The sequence below is a fragment of the Malurus melanocephalus genome, unplaced genomic scaffold, assembly GCF_030028575.1.
Source record: "Malurus melanocephalus ecotype Western Australia unplaced genomic scaffold, MMel_1.1 scaffold_397, whole genome shotgun sequence".
Taxonomy (NCBI): Eukaryota; Metazoa; Chordata; class Aves; order Passeriformes; family Maluridae; genus Malurus; species Malurus melanocephalus.
In genome coordinates this window covers 194,984-213,312 of record NW_026623629.1, presented here as the reverse complement: position 1 = coordinate 213,312, position 18,329 = coordinate 194,984, and the positions used below count along the sequence as shown (strand labels likewise).

Genomic DNA, 18,329 nt, shown 5'->3' with positions numbered 1-18,329 from the left:
ATCCTCACTGAAAAGCAGGTGCTGGAACAGKTTTTCAGTACAGGTGTAGGGAACAGCCCTTGGAGAACACCTGCCTTTGCCCCCAGCACCATATCCAGCAGCCAGGGCAAAAAGGAAGCTGAGGGAAACAACAGATTTTATGTACCAGTGAGAAGACCAATRAATTGGTAAGAAAATCCTTTTGAAAAGGAGAAATTGAAATGCTGCCAAACCCGCCAGCAAGAAATAAAGATGCCTATCAGTTCATATGAAAAGAAGRTCTACCACTTTCATGTTGGTTTCCAGCAGGCAAAGCCAGCAGCCTCGGGAAAGCCAGGGCAAACCAAGTTCAAGAGAAGGGAAGAACAGGGCATCCAGACAGACATTCCTGCTGGGCAGTCCCATAATCTCATCTACTCCCACCTACAGGAAACTGGCCACACAATTTACTCCTAGGAGATCACCAATATCTGTCAACAAACAAAACAGAMATTCTTGTACCATCTAGATCTCCCGTGAATTCATCAGCAGGGCTCTACTGGAGATAAGTATGAGCTAAAGGCATTTCTGAGCAGATATGCCAWGGAAAAAAACTGAAAAAGGAAAAATCTCTGCCCAGTCTTCTTCCTATACTAACAAACCCTGAGAGCAGTAAAGAAGACATATATACAAATACCGACAAGTGAGTTCTGCATCCTTTTGTCATTTTTTAAAAAGCACTCAAATGTCATCTTGGTGTACATTGCAAAACTCTTTGTATTATAGCCAGAGAACATTGAAAGAAAACAGGAATTCCCCAGCAGATCAAAAGCAAACAGTCAGGAAGTAATTATGCAGATAAAGTATGCCCTGAAGTAAAAGCTTCAACAATAGCCATAAAAGCAGCACATTATAATAGCCAGCAATATCTAAATAACTGAATCCCTAAACACAGAGCATGTGCTGCTGCAGCCAGAAAGAAAAAAGCAGTTCCACACAAGATTAGTTATTGCCTACTCAGTSTGAGGTATGGTGTGCACAGAGGAACGTGACAGCTGCATGCCATTCTAGAAAAGTGCATGTTTCCAGTCATCTCTGAGGATTTAATGCTCATTTTTAGTGTTTTATGAACTATGGCAGAGCAGATGGCAACAACTAGTTTGAAKTATTGTATCCAAAGGAAGCTATTACCTCTCATGCCTCACTAAAATGGAAATTTAGCTCCTCYGTTGTTTCAACAGTCAGCACAACACTGCTGTTGTCAGCACAACACTTCYCAAACAATTTAGCATTTACTTTCACCCAAATGCTTTTGCAGTAGCTTTTCTTAAATGGTACATGAGTTTACTACAGATGCTGGTTTTTTCCAAGTATTTTGATTTTAGCCAAGAAATTCTATGCTTCTACTTCACAGTTTTTGTTATTTGAATGACTTAAAAATTGGTTGCATGCAAAAAGAATGCTTTAGGTTGCTGGTTGTGTAAAGTTGAGTTATATCTGAAAGAGATTTCAGATGCTGAACAGTCTAGGATAGAATGTTGTTTCTATCAAAATTCAGAGGCATGCTAACAAAAAAAAAGCAGGGATAAGGAAGGAAGAACTCCATTTCCCTCCTGTTTACAGAATCTGTGGACTCCTGCCAGCAGCATTTAACCTGGGTCTTAATTAASCAGCACTGGAAGAACACTCCAAATGAATCCAAGCACAGACACTGGACTGCACAGGGGTGTGCTTTGACCAAGAAACACAAGAACCTGTGGTGGCAACGAGTGGGTTAAGGGGCAGCTGCAGGAACTAGTTAAGAAAWCCAGCTTTGGTTATAATCAGATATATTGGACAACAAAATAAATATTCTATAAAGGAGACACTTTATGCAACAGATGTGTTTGCTTCTATATAGGAAGATCATGTAAAGACAGTTTTAATCATGCATCTTGCCAAGAAAATGCACAATAATCTGTTTCAGTAACGTCCCCACAACACATCCTAAAATCCTTCTCCTTTTATTCCCATTGTTACCCTGCATTTTCTTACAAGTGATCTTAGGACAGGCCAGAAAATGCTAAGTGATCACATTCTTCATTCTGATATTCAATCAAGGTTTTATTGTTTGGGTTTGTGATCCCCACATACATACTTACACAAAAAAAAAGCATATGAATGTTTGAGAAAACTCAGTTTGGGGAAGAATAAAACACTAAACAGACTTCAATCTCAATTATGAGTGTACAGTTCAGATGTTCAACTGCCCCCCGATGCCAAAAATTCTTCTAAGAATTGAAAAACAAAACATGTAATATTGGCTATGTGGTTTCTATGAGACTGCTCCCCTGTCACAGCAGCTTTCCTACAAATTCTCCTGTATGAGGCAAGCAATAAAACCAACAGGATTAGAGTAAATTAAACCCCATCCCTGGTTACAGCAAACTGGCAAGGGTATTCCAACACTAAATTACAGACAGCCCATGACTGATTACAGGGACATTTCAAGGTCATCTTAGACAATTCCAGTGTTCTTGCAATACACAAATCTTTCAAGAACATATGAGGATCTGTGACCAAGACATCCCAGTGCATGCAGGCTCAGTGACAGCTCTGAGTGCACTGGTAGCTGTCCTAATACTCAAAAAGGCATTGGAAGTTTCCAGCATTTGTGTGTGCTAAGAATTTTTAAAACYTCTTTCCAACAACAGCTGGTAACGAGGTTCTGAGCAGGACAAGCCYAAATTCACCAAATGAGCTTCAAATTAAGTTTTCTGATCCTCATAACCTGGGGGCAGGGGAGAGGAAATCAGAGCAGCAAGTCCTCCTGCTGCAGGCCAGGTCTGTGAAAAAAGCTTTTCAGCCAGCTCCTACAGCACAAGTCTCTGTGCTGGACCACAGAACGGTCCAGCAATGTTAAATATTTATACAACTTCTGCTGCTAAAGTTTCCAGGTGACAAAGATTGATACAAGAATAAGTAATGAAGACAGGTTACTGTTACAGACTGCTAGATGGTTCAGCCTGAGGATAACACCAAGCTACGCTTGAATATGATCAAGTAGGAGTTCATTGAAAATAGCAGGTTTGAAGAAACCTGTGTTAGACAGCTCAGTCAGCCCTCTSATTGTGACTGCAGCCTGATGGATGACACTCATCAGGAAATGTCAGCAAATTCAAGGGAGCAGTAGTTCTCAGAAGAAAAGTAARGAAAAATAGCTGGAGGCTATCGTTCTTCAGACATTTAATGGTAGAWAATAAAACACCATTTASAGGAYGGAYRCATCACTATTCACCASAATATCTACAATAAAAAGGATGAAYAGTCTGTGATGGTGTCATSTGAACAAGACAGAAGCAAAAGAAAACTTCCACTGACCTAAGCAGCACCTGAGTGGAATGCCTGGATGAGCTTAATTGATTCAGTACCTCTATAGGACACATGGAAAGAAGAGATATCAGGCTTATTAGCTGATAATCTTAATTTACCTGACAACAGCAAGCTGACACCTGTTGAAGTGTGGAAAGTTTCAACTCGGATTTCATAAGCAGAGAAAGCAGCTCACAATAAACACACATGCAAGGATCTTCAGTTGCCAAAAATACTAAAAGACCCTTCAGAATGCATTTGAGGCCTCCCCTTTCAAAGGTTTTTATAACTAGACTCCCTAGAGAGAAGTGGGGGGAAGGCTTTTGTGTATCCAAGGGCCTGGCTKTAAAACAAAACACCACACCCCACACAAATACAAAAAACACGTGTCAAAACCAATCACTGAGCATTTTCCCACAGCAAAAAAAGGTCATTATTGGAGTTTAGCCATCATTCATGGTGGACAGCACGTGTTGAACAGCACAGACAAYAAGGAGGAGAAAGTGAGATGCCAGAGTCTGAACCAGTTCATGTCATCAGTTCTKAAAAAGGGGGGCTGAACAGATTTGAGACAAAAACACCAGGTGAAATTGAGAGAAGATGAAGTGATGCAGATGGAAAGAGGACATGGTCATGAACTTTGTGGAGAGAGGGGCTCTGAATTGTTACTGTCAAACAGGGGTCACAGCAYCTATGGAGCACTAATCTGCCCCACACTCACACCAGTGTGCCCCAGTCCCTGCTCTCCATCCCATTATCACCAGTAGGGCACTTCCASCCTGACCAATCTGTTTCTATTCAAGGCACCACAAACATCTGATCCATGTCAGCACTTAATCCATCCTGCTCCCCTGGAACACACTTGAAACTTTACCTGTATTGATCGTATTGCCAAGCACTACTTTAAATGCAGGGTCCAAGCACTCACAAAAAGAATGGCACACAACAAGGGTTTATGGCTACCTTTCCTACCTGCCAGAAAATAGACAKCCAGAGCTCTACTGGCAGAGGTATCTTTCCAGACAAAGTTGGTATATATCAAAATAAATATTTATTATGGCCTCAGGAATTTGCAGCTGATAAAGCAAAAGGAGTATTRAGTTTATTTTACAGGAAAACATTAYTACTATCAGTTAGAGAGACAAGCTTATCATTAAAATAACAATGACTTCTATACCTGCTTGAATTATATAGCTCTGTCATTTAACTGCAAACAAGTCTAAGTGTTCCTTTTGATTTCAAATATTCCTCTACTGAGGTAGCAATTACTCTTCAGGTTTTCATACAGCATTGAGCATTCAAGCCTTATACTTGTGTGAAAACTTCCTTTATCAGTTTTTGCACCGTACCACAGGAGAACAAACAGAATCTCCTTGAAAGGATTATTCCAAAATATTTATAAATCTCACATGRAACCTCAGATAGAGCTTCAGACACAAATTTCTACTATTTGTGAATGCAGTTCTCTATTTTTTAGAGCACAGTGTTAAACTGAAATACATAGACAGGAGAGTAGAGTGAATTTGCATCTGCAGCTATCATATAATCCCATATTCGGGGAATACTCCTCCAGAGCAAAGAATACTACACCATTCCACTAGAGGTATGCAGTATTATTTGTAATATCACAGAACTTCAGCAGTAAACAAAATAAATTTAAAAAAAAAATCAAAACAAAACTTAGCACATACCTGTATGAAGCTGGACTTTACCAATGACTCCCTCTACCAGGCCCAGACAAATGGGATTCCAAGCCAAAAGGAGATCAGTGGCTGYAAAAAAGAACAAAGCTCCTGTTTTTAAACAGTAAACTCAAGAGGACAATTAATCCAGTGATGGTCACCCTCTCAACTTTCCCCAACTCACAGGAGAGAAACTGTACCATAATTCCAGCAATGAGACAATGCACACTTCCATTTTTGCTTGTAACCACAGACTAAGTTTCCAACATAAAGCAGCTGGAAACAAATATTTTCCAGACTTTTGAGGGGGGAAAAGTAGCTTTGGGCTACAATAATTGAGTTTAATGGAGGCTTAATTCTTCTAATAGACATTAGAATTTGTAAAATAACCAAAATTTTACATGGCTGTAGTGAAATTGAATAGAGGTCAGTGAGTTAATAACACAGCTTCAAAACCCAGCAGATGTTGACTTTYACCCCCAGATCCCTCCCATTTGTATCCAATTACTATTACTTTCACTTCCTCTTTCTATAAACATGCACACAGACACTTCCTCTTCTGTTAAAACACTCTCCACAACTACATGGAATATCRAAGTTTACAAAGTTAAGGTTTAGGTTTCTAGTTCTCCTACTGTTAACAAATTCCAGTGAACCACATGGGAAGTAGAAGAGAAAGAAGGAAGGCAACGAATTTCTAACAGTGGTGCTGTGCCTGTTCAAGGATTCAAGGGTGTGGAAAACAGTAAAATCCCTAATTCAAATCTTTGAAGTGAAAACAAATAATATCTGTGTAGGAGAGAAAAATCTCAAAGGAGAAAAGCTTTTTCTATACCATGAAGGACAAGCTTGCTATTATTTATCAAAGCACACTTGTTCCAAGGTAAAAGACTTTCTCCAGTTTTAACATCCAGACAAATTAAATATCTCATCTATTGGTGTAAGCAGATGAACATTTGAAAGAACAAACTCACACAATGTAAGAGCATAAAACATCTACCTAAACACACTTKATCTACAATACGTTTGCTTCTTCTTGTAAATCTGAGGTCTGCAGGTGACAATTGACAGTATGATTTTGTTTTTACACACTTGTTTTAAAACACTGAATCCTTCTTGAAACATCTGTAATTGAGGCCTTGCTATTCCAAGAACACCCATCCTTTTCCTAGCTCCCAGCATGACACTGAATAGTGCACTAGGCTCAGCTAATTTTCTCATTAAATAGAAGCATTTCCATGAGATACAATAGAAAGAGTTGAAGTCAGGGCAGATCTGGAATGAACTCATTAAATGGGATGGATCACATGTGCCTGGACACTAAAAGCCCACAGCAGCAGAATTTAAAGCAATGTCTGCAGGAGCAGAGCAGGGTTKCAATTACTGTGTGTAACCAGGCTGGGCCATATTCCTGGCTCTTCCTTTCCCTGTAGGAATGCTCTGGACAGTGACCTGAGCTGCACAAACCYTGTGTGAATCACGCCAGGAGCAAATGAACTTCTTCAGGAGACAAACACAGCTGAGCATCAGGAAATCAGTGACAGTGGGTGAACAGCGTGATCTGCCCTCCATCCCTGCTGAAAGCACCTGAACACATCTTTATCCTCATGACAGATCTGTGCTCATCCAAAGCAAGCTCTAGAACAGCCTGAGCTCAGTTTCACTCCAAATAACACACAGGAGTATCTCTGTGCTGAGGGGAAATTGGCACTATTAGCAAAGAAGAATTCAGGCAGCCTTCCTCACTCCCAAACCTTCCACCTTCCTCCCCAGTTCACCCACACAATCCCAGTTCTGTTTTCATCCTGGGACTCTTCTAGAACTGTCTCACACTACATCTACTGCTTGCTGCCTTTGTAATTAGCCTTAAATTCATATTTCCACCGTGACAGCTAAAAACCAGCTAGAGACATCGAGCATCAAACAAAGACAAGCATGGGGGAATTTAAAAAATCAAATCAGTGGAGGTTCTACCATGGCTACTATAAACCCAGTGATCTAAAAGACCTTCTATGTCTTTAAAAAACTGACTACCTGCTATGACAAGAGATATTAGGAAGAAAATCTCACTTGATACCCAGAGCCTTCCTCTAGGATTTTACAAGAGATTAAAAAAATGAGAAAACAAGGTTGGGTTTTAATTAGAGGAATAAGRAAACAGTATTTCAAACCTGCCTGCAAAAGGACATAAGAAAACTGGTGCTAGGGACTGCACAGACAAGTGGGTCTTACACAGCTCTTCTTTTACTCCTGTGGGCTCCTCTGACAATCCAAGACTTCCCCAAGGAATCCTACTACCCCAGCAGCAGAGACACTGAGAAATAGCTCTAAACTTTAAGCACAGAGAAGCTTCGGGAAAGAAGAGAATGAAAATATGCATTTGATTCCAAATACAGAGTTTAAAGGCAGCAAATATGGATCCACCAGCTGGGCAGCACTGGCACTTGAGATAAGTGTGATTATCATTAATGGTGACTTTTGAAGAAAATTTTCCATGCGGAAGGCAGGGCAGAGGGGCAAATAAAGACATATATTTAGTAATATATAAGATTAACATGGTTTTTTTCAGTGTCCAAGAAAACCTAGATGCAAAAAGCTCTYACAGAAGAAATGCCTGTAGGCAGTGAGAAAACACAAATTGTTGAATCACACTGACTTCCTTTTGGTAACAGCATCACAAATTTGTTTTTCTTACACCATTTCCAGAGAATTTTCTGCTGGAAAGTATGTGTGACAGCACAGAAGGAAGCAAATTGTTTTAACTAAATGGAACATATCTGGTTCCAACCTTCTGATTAGGACTTTGTAATTGGTTAGAGTTCAGTCTACTGTGTAACAACCATATCTCAGCTCAGAGTCAACACCCAATCATGCTGAATAAATATCATTGCAGAAAATACCAATATGAACCTCTTGCTCTTGAGGAGTGCACTCTGGAAATGCGAGATGGATGAACCAAATAAATTAAAAGGTTTAAATATCATTCTGAGTGCACTCCTATTTATTCTGTATAGCTAGAAGCTGCTTCCAGCTTTCATGTAATACTAAAATTGTTCAAAAACTGTTCCCWTGCAGCCATTTGGTCTGTCTGGCAAATCTGGCAGCAGCAATCTCCAGTCACTATCTTGTATCTTTGAAAATTTTAACCACTCTATATTTAAAATCATTACATAAGCACAGATTCAGAGACCCAAGAATGTTAACTGCAAGCCTGTAGGAGATTAGTCTTTAACYGTAAAATATTTTACAGAATTTAAGAGGCAGCCTAAGATGATAGACAGTGCTACATCTTACAGAAGGTATCCACATCCTTTTAAAATCATAAAAAGAAGGTAACCGTATAAAACAAAACTGAAAATCCTCAGTTTGAAGTTTCCAGACAGCATACATAAGAGACCTGGCCACATTTCTGAATGCTGAAAGAACTCATGACAAGTTTGATTTTTTTTTCTTTTTTAAAGAAATGCCTATCAATAAGAAATTAACCACCACAAGGCTTTATCAAAGGAAACATTGAACTTTCCTTACACACAAAACACACTAAATGTTTTGAGAGAGAATGTAAAATACAATTTATCAATATTTACTCTTGCTTCCCCACACAAATGTGTTTTCCCATAAATGTGGTACTAATCATCTTTAGAACCTCAGARAGGCAGGAATTAAGACTTAACAACTTTAAACTGCAACACAAGGATGTTGGAACAGAATTCCTACTGCACTGTGCTGATGATAAAAGAGCAGTGTCAAAATAGCCATTGTCCCCCAAAGTAGAAAGTCAGAAGCTGTGTCCAGAAAGTCRCTATGAGCAGAGGGATGAGTCCCACAGAAAATCTTCCCTGCTTTGAGGCATTCTCTGCTGTCCTCAATGTGTTTAAATTTGAGAGAACTGCCAGTGTTTGACAGGCCTTAACACTCTGATGTATACACTTGCTCACCAAGTTTCCATCCTGAARTACAAAATTGCTCATTCCTTCCCTTATCCCACTAAATAAATTCAAGCTACTGAAATAAATGTTGCGGTTTTTTTGCTGATCCCTGTCAGAGATTAATGAACACTGGCACTGCATTTATCACAGTGATTGGATCAGCACTGCAGTTGCAGCACAACAGAACTTCTGTCACAAATTCAGAACAAAMCCTGCTTTGATGTGATTGACTTCCACCACCACCCTGAGAGCTCACCAGCAGCGATGCAGAGCTGTGCAACGCCAGATARAATTTCTTTAATTCCTTGTGTTTACACAAACATCACCCTGATAAAGGTGATACAAAAGCGACTTGGAAGAGCATCAAAACCCAAAACTGCCTTCTGGCTCTCTCTGCACTCTGCCACCAGCTGAGCTGATCCAAGGTCAGGCACAGTTTCTGATAAGAAAACAAACCTCTGCTTTGGGATAACCACTTGCTCACCACAGAATGGCTCCAGGCAAGTCTGGAGAGTTCAGGGAGGCAGGCTGGCAGCTTCCTTTGGAGAGAAGGCAGGAAGAAAAAAAAAAATCATTTAAAATCACTTGAATCCAGCCYATACTATTGAGCTGTTGCCTGGTTCAATCCACTGAGTAGCTGTAACTATTTATCTTCCAATCTCGCTGCAGTTCAGAGGGCACAGACACACCTCTTATCTCCCTCTATGCTGGCCTTTGGGAATGAATGAACCTCAGCCAGACAGTGTTTCCTGACAGTGCACTTGATACAAAAACACACACACCATCACTGAATTTCCCTCAGGTTACTCCTAAGTGTATAAGCAGAGATGTTAATCTGTCATTTCTCCTAGARTCTGACAGAGCACCAATTCTCAATCATTTTCACCATTCAACACAAGCAGCAGATATTTATATAGAAAAAAAAAAAAGCAGAATAAATCACGGTATACAGCCAAAACAAATCACTCAGCTCTGCTAACGTAAATTTTAACACTTGAAGAGTTAACTTTCAGGAAGAAGCTTCAATACTATTTTTAACAGATTTAAGGGATTTTTTTCTTTAAATTGTGTCTGCTTTAGATCAAAAGCATCTGCAGGACTTTATTATTAGCATTATTTGACCTTTATGACCTCTTGCAGCTTTTCAAAAGAAAGTCTGCTTCCAAGCTGAAATTCATCATTAATAGTGTTCTGGAATTCTAGCCAGGATTAAGAGATTACAAATTAACTGGGAAGAYTTAAGAGTATAAAGTTGAACTTCTTTCTCTTGGAGGAAATAAAATACTACTTATGCAAATAAAACTTAGGCTAATTGAGTTTTCCTTTCAACACAGACCTCTAAAACTGTATTTAAGCTACTTGCAGAAAGATGGAGCATTAAGACATCCAGTATTACAAGCTCTTAATTGTCATAAAGTGTTAACTWTATTTACTTGCATGTTCTCCTCCAAACTTTAAACAAGTTATCCCTTCAGCTAATCACCAGATTAAGTATCTTTAATTTGTCATTTATACAGCTTGTGCTGTCTGTTATAGTCTCGAGAGGCCTCAGTCACTCAGAGCTGAAATGCTTTGCTTTGGAAGAGAAATGGGATTACCACTGCTCCCCAGCCTGGCCCTGCTGTAAGTGACACCAGGAGGATTTTAAAAAATCCCACTGAATTTTCTCATTGCTGCTACACCTTAGAGGCTGCTATGTCCTCCCCTGATGGAAGGTGTGTTTTCCAAACAGGAATTCAGTGCAAGTTTTACAGCTCCCATGTCAGCAGCGGGAGCCCAGCACACTGCAGAGCGCACACCTCCCCAGTTGAGCTTAGAAAAACAAAACAGTTAATTTCATTTATTTGGACACTTCCCTTCAATAGCTCAGCATCAGACTGAACACAAACAGTTCAAGTACAATTCAGTGACAGATTTAAAGCACTGGGGATGGCAGCGTACAATACACATTTGTATTCCTGCTGCCAAAGCAGGATGCAAGCCCCAGAGAAAGCACCTAACAAAAATGAATCCCTACCACTCATCTTGACGAAGAAACACTTCTTTGTGCTCYGGGGCAGTCACAAAACCCCTTGAGTCACCAGGCATTGCTCAGGAAACTGGAAAACATACGGAAAATGTTCAGTGGTCTGGAGAGTATCCAATGTTACATGGAATTGCACAAGGAACTCCTGTACTAGAAGTGGAAACAAACTGCTGCTACCAGTGTTTGCTCCAAAMACAATCTGACCCTGTGCAGCAGTGGCCTCCAAACTTTTTTATCAACCACTACACCAAGAAAAAATCAGCACGTATCCCAAATATGTATTTTTATTTATTAATCAAATAGAACATGTAAATAATTTATATTGCATACATTATAAAACATACAAAAGATAAGAGGTTTTAAATGGGTGAAATAAACACTGTTTTAAAACAGTGTTTATCTTTATTAATRGTGCAAAATAATTTCTTCCCACACTCCAGCAGACTGCCTTGAGCAGCCACAAGGTGTGTACACCCCACTTTAGAGACCACTGATGTARGTGGCCAAATAAAGGTGGCAACAAGGTGTTATGTGCATTTCAACMATTTGAAATAAGAATCAGCTCCTCACACCCCTTCCACAGACCTGTAAATACCATTCAGAAAACTGCCAAGCAGGGACTCTTAAAATGCAAATAAGTGCCAAACCACTGGAGCTCAGAGGGTTGGTTTTTTGCTTGGTTGGTTTGGCTTTGGCTTTTTTTTTTTTTTACTTTAGAACTTCCCTTTATTCTTCATATTGCTGAACTCTGTTAGCAATCACTTATTTTCTCAGAAGCAATAGAGAAAAGGAGAAAATATCTTTTATCCTTCCAAAAGCWACAACACTGCACTAATTAATATCATTCCACACCAAAACATATTCATTCCTATTTTTAGCTGGTATTTCAACAAAGCTCAAGTTGTTTAAGGATAGATCCTTAAAGCTAAGAAAGCAGTAGGTTGTCTGAATTTTTTTAAATCCTATTTACTCTTCAAGAAGGAAATCATCAATCAGGCTGGAGAAAGATTTCATTCAAACCTACTTACAAAGCTGACAGCTTAAACACTATGTTCACTCCTTCTGAAGATTCTCTATTAAAAGTTCACTCAGTTACAGCTATACAGAAAGAAGAACGTGAGAAAGCCATTCTATCCACAAAAAAATTAAAATACAAACATTAACTGAGCAGAAGGATTGCACAATTATAGAAATTAGTTTGTTTTACTAATCACTGAGCTGACTTATGCTAATGCTTCTTAAGAGCCATGAGAGAATYAGAGTGTGAGCCAAGTCAAAGCAAGGTAAAGTTTTCCCTCACTGTCACCTGTTCTTCTGACTCCATAATTAACTTTCATCTCTGATTGTCCAACTAATCAGACTCAAAGCACAAAAAGAGTTATGGATTGGAAACGACCATTTCTAACACGAAATAAGGGAGTTATACTGAATAACTCAGCACATGTTTCAGGATCAGACAGGATTTCACACCACACACCCCCATATATTCCCCCCTTTATTTTTTTCTAACTGTTGGGGACAATTTGACTACTCAGTCAGATAACAAGCAGCAATGTATCATTAAAATGTCACTGGAAGACATGCAAATATAGGGGGAAAATTAACCATCAGCCATATGTGCAAAAGTTACCTTTTTTCTTCAACTGAGAAACAGACAAGGAAGAAAACTGAAAGATAACAATGAATGCCAGACCCACATATTTGCCATTCACATTTTGTGATTACCTCTTGGGCAAGTTCATATACTTTTAGATTAGGCTCAGACTTCTGTTTCCCAGTTCAAATTATGTTCAAGGGCCTTGTTTTCAGTTTTTCAGAGACATAGCAAACACTGCTCCAGGCCTCTTTTCAAGTAATATTTCTTCCTTAAATGGCAAATTTCAGTGTTCAAGTGGTATTTCATTCATTTGGGTTCAGCTTTTCAGGAATAAAAAAGTCCTCTCCCAGTTTTTATCAGGGAAGATGTTTGGAGCAAGAAAATACAACTGATGATTAAGTATTAATATTCCTATTTACTAAAGCCAGAGTTTAATAAAAAACAGGTTTTGCACTACTTCCAAATTCTGTCTCTAGAAATAAAACCAATAATTTCTCCTCTTCTTGATGTTCTATTCCTATTACTTTGTTTTCTATCCCATTCCCATCTACAACAGCTGTTTTGAAAGAATACAAGCAGCATATCAAACCAGTGGCTGGCTGCCTTTTCCTGCAGTTCAGAGTTTAAAACTTAAAATGACAGAAGTTTTAATGTTTCCTTACACATAGAGCCGAAATATCACCCACACCAATAAACTGTGAAAGAACCTAACAAGAACAGWATTCTCAGATGAAAAAACGACAAGCCTTTGGTACAGATACAGATCCAGACCTTTCRTAATTGAAGTCAGTGTCTTCTGTTCTAAATATTTTAGTTGCAGTTAGTCTGCAATTTCCTCTTCAATATTGAGTTAATACTAACCCATGAGATCAAAGATGAGTCACCTCTACCAGAAAATACAAGCAACAGAAATCCACTTGTATTAGGTTCATTTTTTATTCTAAGTGGAAAAGGAAAAAAAAAAAAAAAAAAAAAAAAAAAAAAGAACCAGCAACACCAGAATATCAAGATATCAAGCATTAGAAGTTTTCCACCTATTGAAAACCTCAGGTCATTTCAGCACAGGCAGGAATTCCAAGACATCTATTCATCTGAGCTGGGTAGAAGTTTGGCATTTTCAGAACTCCTCACAGAAGGAAAAGAGGGGAAAAAAGAGACAGGAACACCCTTGCTATATTCAACTCATCATCTGCTAAGACTCAACAGGAAAGTAAAGAAACACCTCACCTCAAGGTTTATTTAATTCTCACCAGGCTAGACTGTAACACACTATCAACCCACTTAAGTCCCAGTTTTAGGTTTACTATGCTCTATAAAAAGAATCATGGATGGAATTAAGAAGTAGATCTCACTTATTAAAAGTAGAAAATCATTTATCTCAAATATATACGAAGAGCTTGTCTCCCAGTCAGAAGCCACAACAGTGACTAATGTATGTAATATTTAATCAAAGGATATGGAGCAGTCCAGCCCTCTTCCCCTGGCCCCCTCTGCTCTTTTTTACAAGAAGGAAAAAGCAGCAACAGGGACCCAAATGCTGAAGGTTTTTTCAGCCTACATTCTCRCTGGGTTGCAGCTAATGCAGATCAGTTCTGACATCTGGTTTGTCACATACGCCACAAGTACGTGGTGCTGACAACCACGGAAGAGTAGGGAGAAGAGAGAACAGAATGAGCAAGCAAGGGTGAGAAACAGTGCAGTACCCATTGCAGCTAAAAAGGTGTCAAAAAACAGCTTGAGGTTCCTAAGGAAGTAACTTGAAATATGGAGAGCATTCTTCTAAAGCTACAGCCTCCTGTGGAATTCATTTCCCAGAATAGATAGGCAGTTTCCAAGATGTACAACTGAAATTCAGGAAGGCARTTTTTTATGAAATAATTCACTAGCAGGACTTAACACTCAGGCTGTCACCCCCCAGAGCCATGTCYAGGACTACTCTGCAGACTTAAACTCAGCAATAATTGTTCTGGTGGCAGTGGCATCACTCCTTACACCATCCATTAGCCCAAGGCCTTCACTGGAGCACTTACAGACTTCCCACAAAGAAATTACTCCTCCTCTTCTCCAGTCCACAGCCATGAACAACAGCTCAGGAATTCTGACAAGTAATTTCTGCATGACTCCTGAGATGCCTTTGAGGAGTAAGGCAACACAGCCAGACTATTAGATGGCCTCAYGATTTGTGATTCAGAGAAGATTTCRCAGACACCTAACCTGAAATCTGTCCCCTGCTACTCTGAAAATACTGTTTGGTAAAGTGTCCCTCACTAAAACTATTTAAAGCGCATTGCTTCAGTGGCTGATTCACAAATATTTTCAACAGGTGAAAATCAATACTGTAACAATAAATTCCTGAAGTGTTTTTTTTTTTTTTTTTTAAACAAACAAATGCTCATTTGCCTCCAGACACACTTCCAGAGGTAAAATCCATCCTACTCTTAATGACAGAGGCAACACTGTCTTTGAGCACGACACCCCCAAAAACTGTGTTAGACTGATTCCAATCTGTGTATCCCCCAAAATATCTGGAAGATTTTTTTTCTCCAGGGTGGTGGGAATGAGCATAACTACAAGAAATAGTTCAGTAGCAACTGTTCCCARTCTTATTTGACATTACTGCCTGGAGTATTATCAAGGATCAAGGCCAGCACAATGATAATAGAAGCTTTCACACCACAACAGTCTCTTTTGGTGAGACTTTTTCTGTTGCTAAAAAAACAGTGAGAAGAACTCAGTGTCCTCAATACTTTTTATTCTATACATATATATATATATATATATATATATATATATATATATATACACATATGAAAATATAAATGCATAATTTATGCAAGCATCATCAATAAAACAATGTTTGTAATCTGTGTAGAACTACCAGTCAGGAGGAGACACACAGGGCATAAGCAGAGTAATCCAAGAGTGAAATCCTGACCAAGACCTGATGTAAGGCATTTAAGGCATGGCTGAACAGCACATGTTTTTTCACTACACTGTAAAAAATACACCCTAGACAGCCAAATTCTTAAAAAAAAAATAAAAATCTATTATATGAAAGTGATTCATGGGTTCCTGCAGCTGACTCATTAGTGCTTTCACTTTAGAGAATTAAAAAAAAATCCCAGAAACATCTTGTAAACACAGGCTGACATCCTTCAATAGAGGGCCAACCTCAGACTTTGCTTATGGCAAATATTTACCAAGATTATTTGCCTTTTTTTAATTCAAGCTGTTATCTCCATGATTCAAAGAGGTCAGAAATACAGCTTTCAACATGAGCAAATTTCTGAACATGCCTTTCTAGTTGAGGGAGGAGAGTACTTTCAAGCTCAGCACCAGCTCTTCAGATTCAGACCTACTATATCAATGATTTGTAAGGTTTTACCAGTATTATCTATTTCAACCCGTGAATGTCCAAAGATTAATTCAGAGCAGCCCCTGKGAGACAGAATAAAACCAAGGCCTCCAAAACCAAGCAGAGACACATAGTTAGATCACAGCCCTTTGACAGATTATTAAACATGTCAATGAACACAAGTTATGACTTTGTTTATTTTTTTTAACATGGCAGTGACTCATCACACAGAAATCCATTTACTCATTTCCGGACAGTGGCCTCAATAATAAACGGTCAAATGTAATAAAATTGTAAACTTGAGGAGATGTAATTTTGTCTTAATACAAGAAAGAGCTATTGATCCATGAAACACTTCCTGTAAGAGAACTGTTTCTTTCTTGGGCTTACTTTTAACATAYTAAGGTATGTCATTTCACAGCCCTGGAGTCCATGGTCAAGAGGATGATCCACAGACAGGGCTGGAAAAACAAAGCTGCGAGCACATGGAAATGGGAAAGCATTGCTAACAATTGAGAGTTTCAAGCAGACCAAGGGACTCCAATATCACGTTACCTTTCACTAATCTGCAGGTCACACACAATAGGGATCACATGTAAACTGGCTGAAAATGCAGAGGCAGGCTAAGGACAAAATGCTGCTGGAACWTCAGGCAGACAAACTGCTGGGCACYGRCAAAGCCTCCAGGAAGTTAAGGGTCAGCAAGAGAAAATAAAACACAGCAATGGCTGCATGAAAGCAAGGGACTGATGCTTTTAAAAGTTAAAGTTATCAAACACCAATCTCCAAACCTATAGTTCACTGTTTTGTGCTTTAATTACTGTGAGTCAAGCAAGAGTTTTTATGCCCATGCAGAAGGCTGTAACCATCACAACCCTGAACCTGATGAAAGGGTTTTCCCTCATGAAAGCATGTGTTTCACTGACCAGCAGTATTGTTTGCTAGCTTAACATCAATTATTTTTGAAGATCACTTGCAAATCAAAGTATTTCTGGATTAGTGAAGCTGATGGACAAGAATTAGCCACGCTAACTTGAGACAGATTGCAATTTTATCTACAAGATGCAAACAAACTGCACTGAGAAGACACAAGGATRAAAATGTAACACAAAAAAGCACAGCACAAAAAAAAAAGTTCTTTGGAAAAACAGAGATAACAACGGTATTTGATGTTTATGTTTGAAGTTTCRCTAGCCTTTTACAGAAGCTAATAAAGCCTACTGTACACTCAGCCAATGTGTCCATATACACACTTAGCCACCTTTTTGGCACAACACAGATAACAGTTTTAAAAAGGTGTAACTAACATCTGTGCAGCCTGCCACATMTTGGGTGAAACACCCAGCTATTTAGAGTTTCCTTAGCATACAAGCAGGGTCAGCAGGATCCTCTARATCAAAGCTACATATCAGAATCACAGAGAAYRATGAAAASTCACAGAATGGTTTGGGTTGGAAGGGACCTTAAAGATCATCTTGTTCCGACCCTGTGCCATGGGCAGGGAGCCCACATTACACAAGGTAATTTCCACGGGTGGCATTTTATTTCAGACACCTTGACTGAGTAACCTCCTAGGTAGGATAGGACAAYTACCATTGTTTCAAAATTCCCTTTTACACAAGTCCATCTCAGTTTTTGCTCRCACTGCCTTCCCTTCAGTCTTACATTAACACACGGGGAAGCTCAGTGTAAGTGTCACTTACACAGCCTGTAATCACTAAAAAATTTAGAAGCACTTTAGAGAAGCCACAGAATCACAGAACGTCAAAGGGTTGGAATGGACCTCAAAGATCACCACGTCCCTACCCAGCGCAGCCACCTATTCAATTTCTCCTGGAAGAGGCGACCACGGGACACATCTGCCCAAAGACGCAATGTCCCTCCACCGGGAGCATCCCTTATGTAAGGCTGGCAGCAGCCCCCCGGCACCCGGCGATGCTCCCCGGGGATGACCAGATGCCTTTCGACACCGGCACCTATTCGGGTCACAGCGGGCACGGAACCCCCGCGGTACCGGGGTTTGCGGGGAAACAAACGCACCGAGAGGGAAAAGAGCCGGGACACCGGGACACGCGTGACCTCCCGCAGCCCGGGGGTGTCGGGGCCGGTCCTGCGAGCTGAGGGGCGATGGGCAGCGGCACCGAACCCCCGCGGTACCGCCGCGGACACCGCGCCCGGCCCCGCCAACACCGCCCCCCGCCCGCCCTCAGCGCTCGGGTGGGTCGCAGCCCGCCCTTCCCCGCGCAGGCAGCGGGCGCGGCCGCGGGGGTCTCACCGGCTCTCAGCTGCAGGCTGCCGTCCCTCCGGCTGCACCACAGCGCCCGCTCCCCGCTCTGCAGGATGTAGTGGTCCTTGGCTTGGAACAGCTCCATCCTCGCACGCCGGGAGCCGCCGGGAGAGAGGCACGGAGGGAGCGAGGGAGGGAGGGAGG

At 40.2% G+C, this 18,329-nt stretch overlaps 1 protein-coding gene across 1 annotated transcript in view; it reads right to left on the bottom strand.

Annotated features, from left to right (window-relative positions):
* INPP5F (inositol polyphosphate-5-phosphatase F) overlaps positions 1-18,323 on the bottom strand; it is a 37,801-nt gene extending 19,478 nt beyond the window's left edge. The window contains exons 1-2 of the mRNA XM_057379252.1: positions 18,174-18,323; positions 5,001-5,081 (exon numbers count right to left, since the gene is read on the bottom strand). Coding sequence (XP_057235235.1) covers positions 5,001-5,081; positions 18,174-18,270 — 178 coding nt within the window. The 5' untranslated portion in view covers positions 18,271-18,323. The remainder of the gene's footprint in view (positions 1-5,000; positions 5,082-18,173) is intronic.
* Between the last annotated feature and the right edge of the window lie 6 nt (positions 18,324-18,329).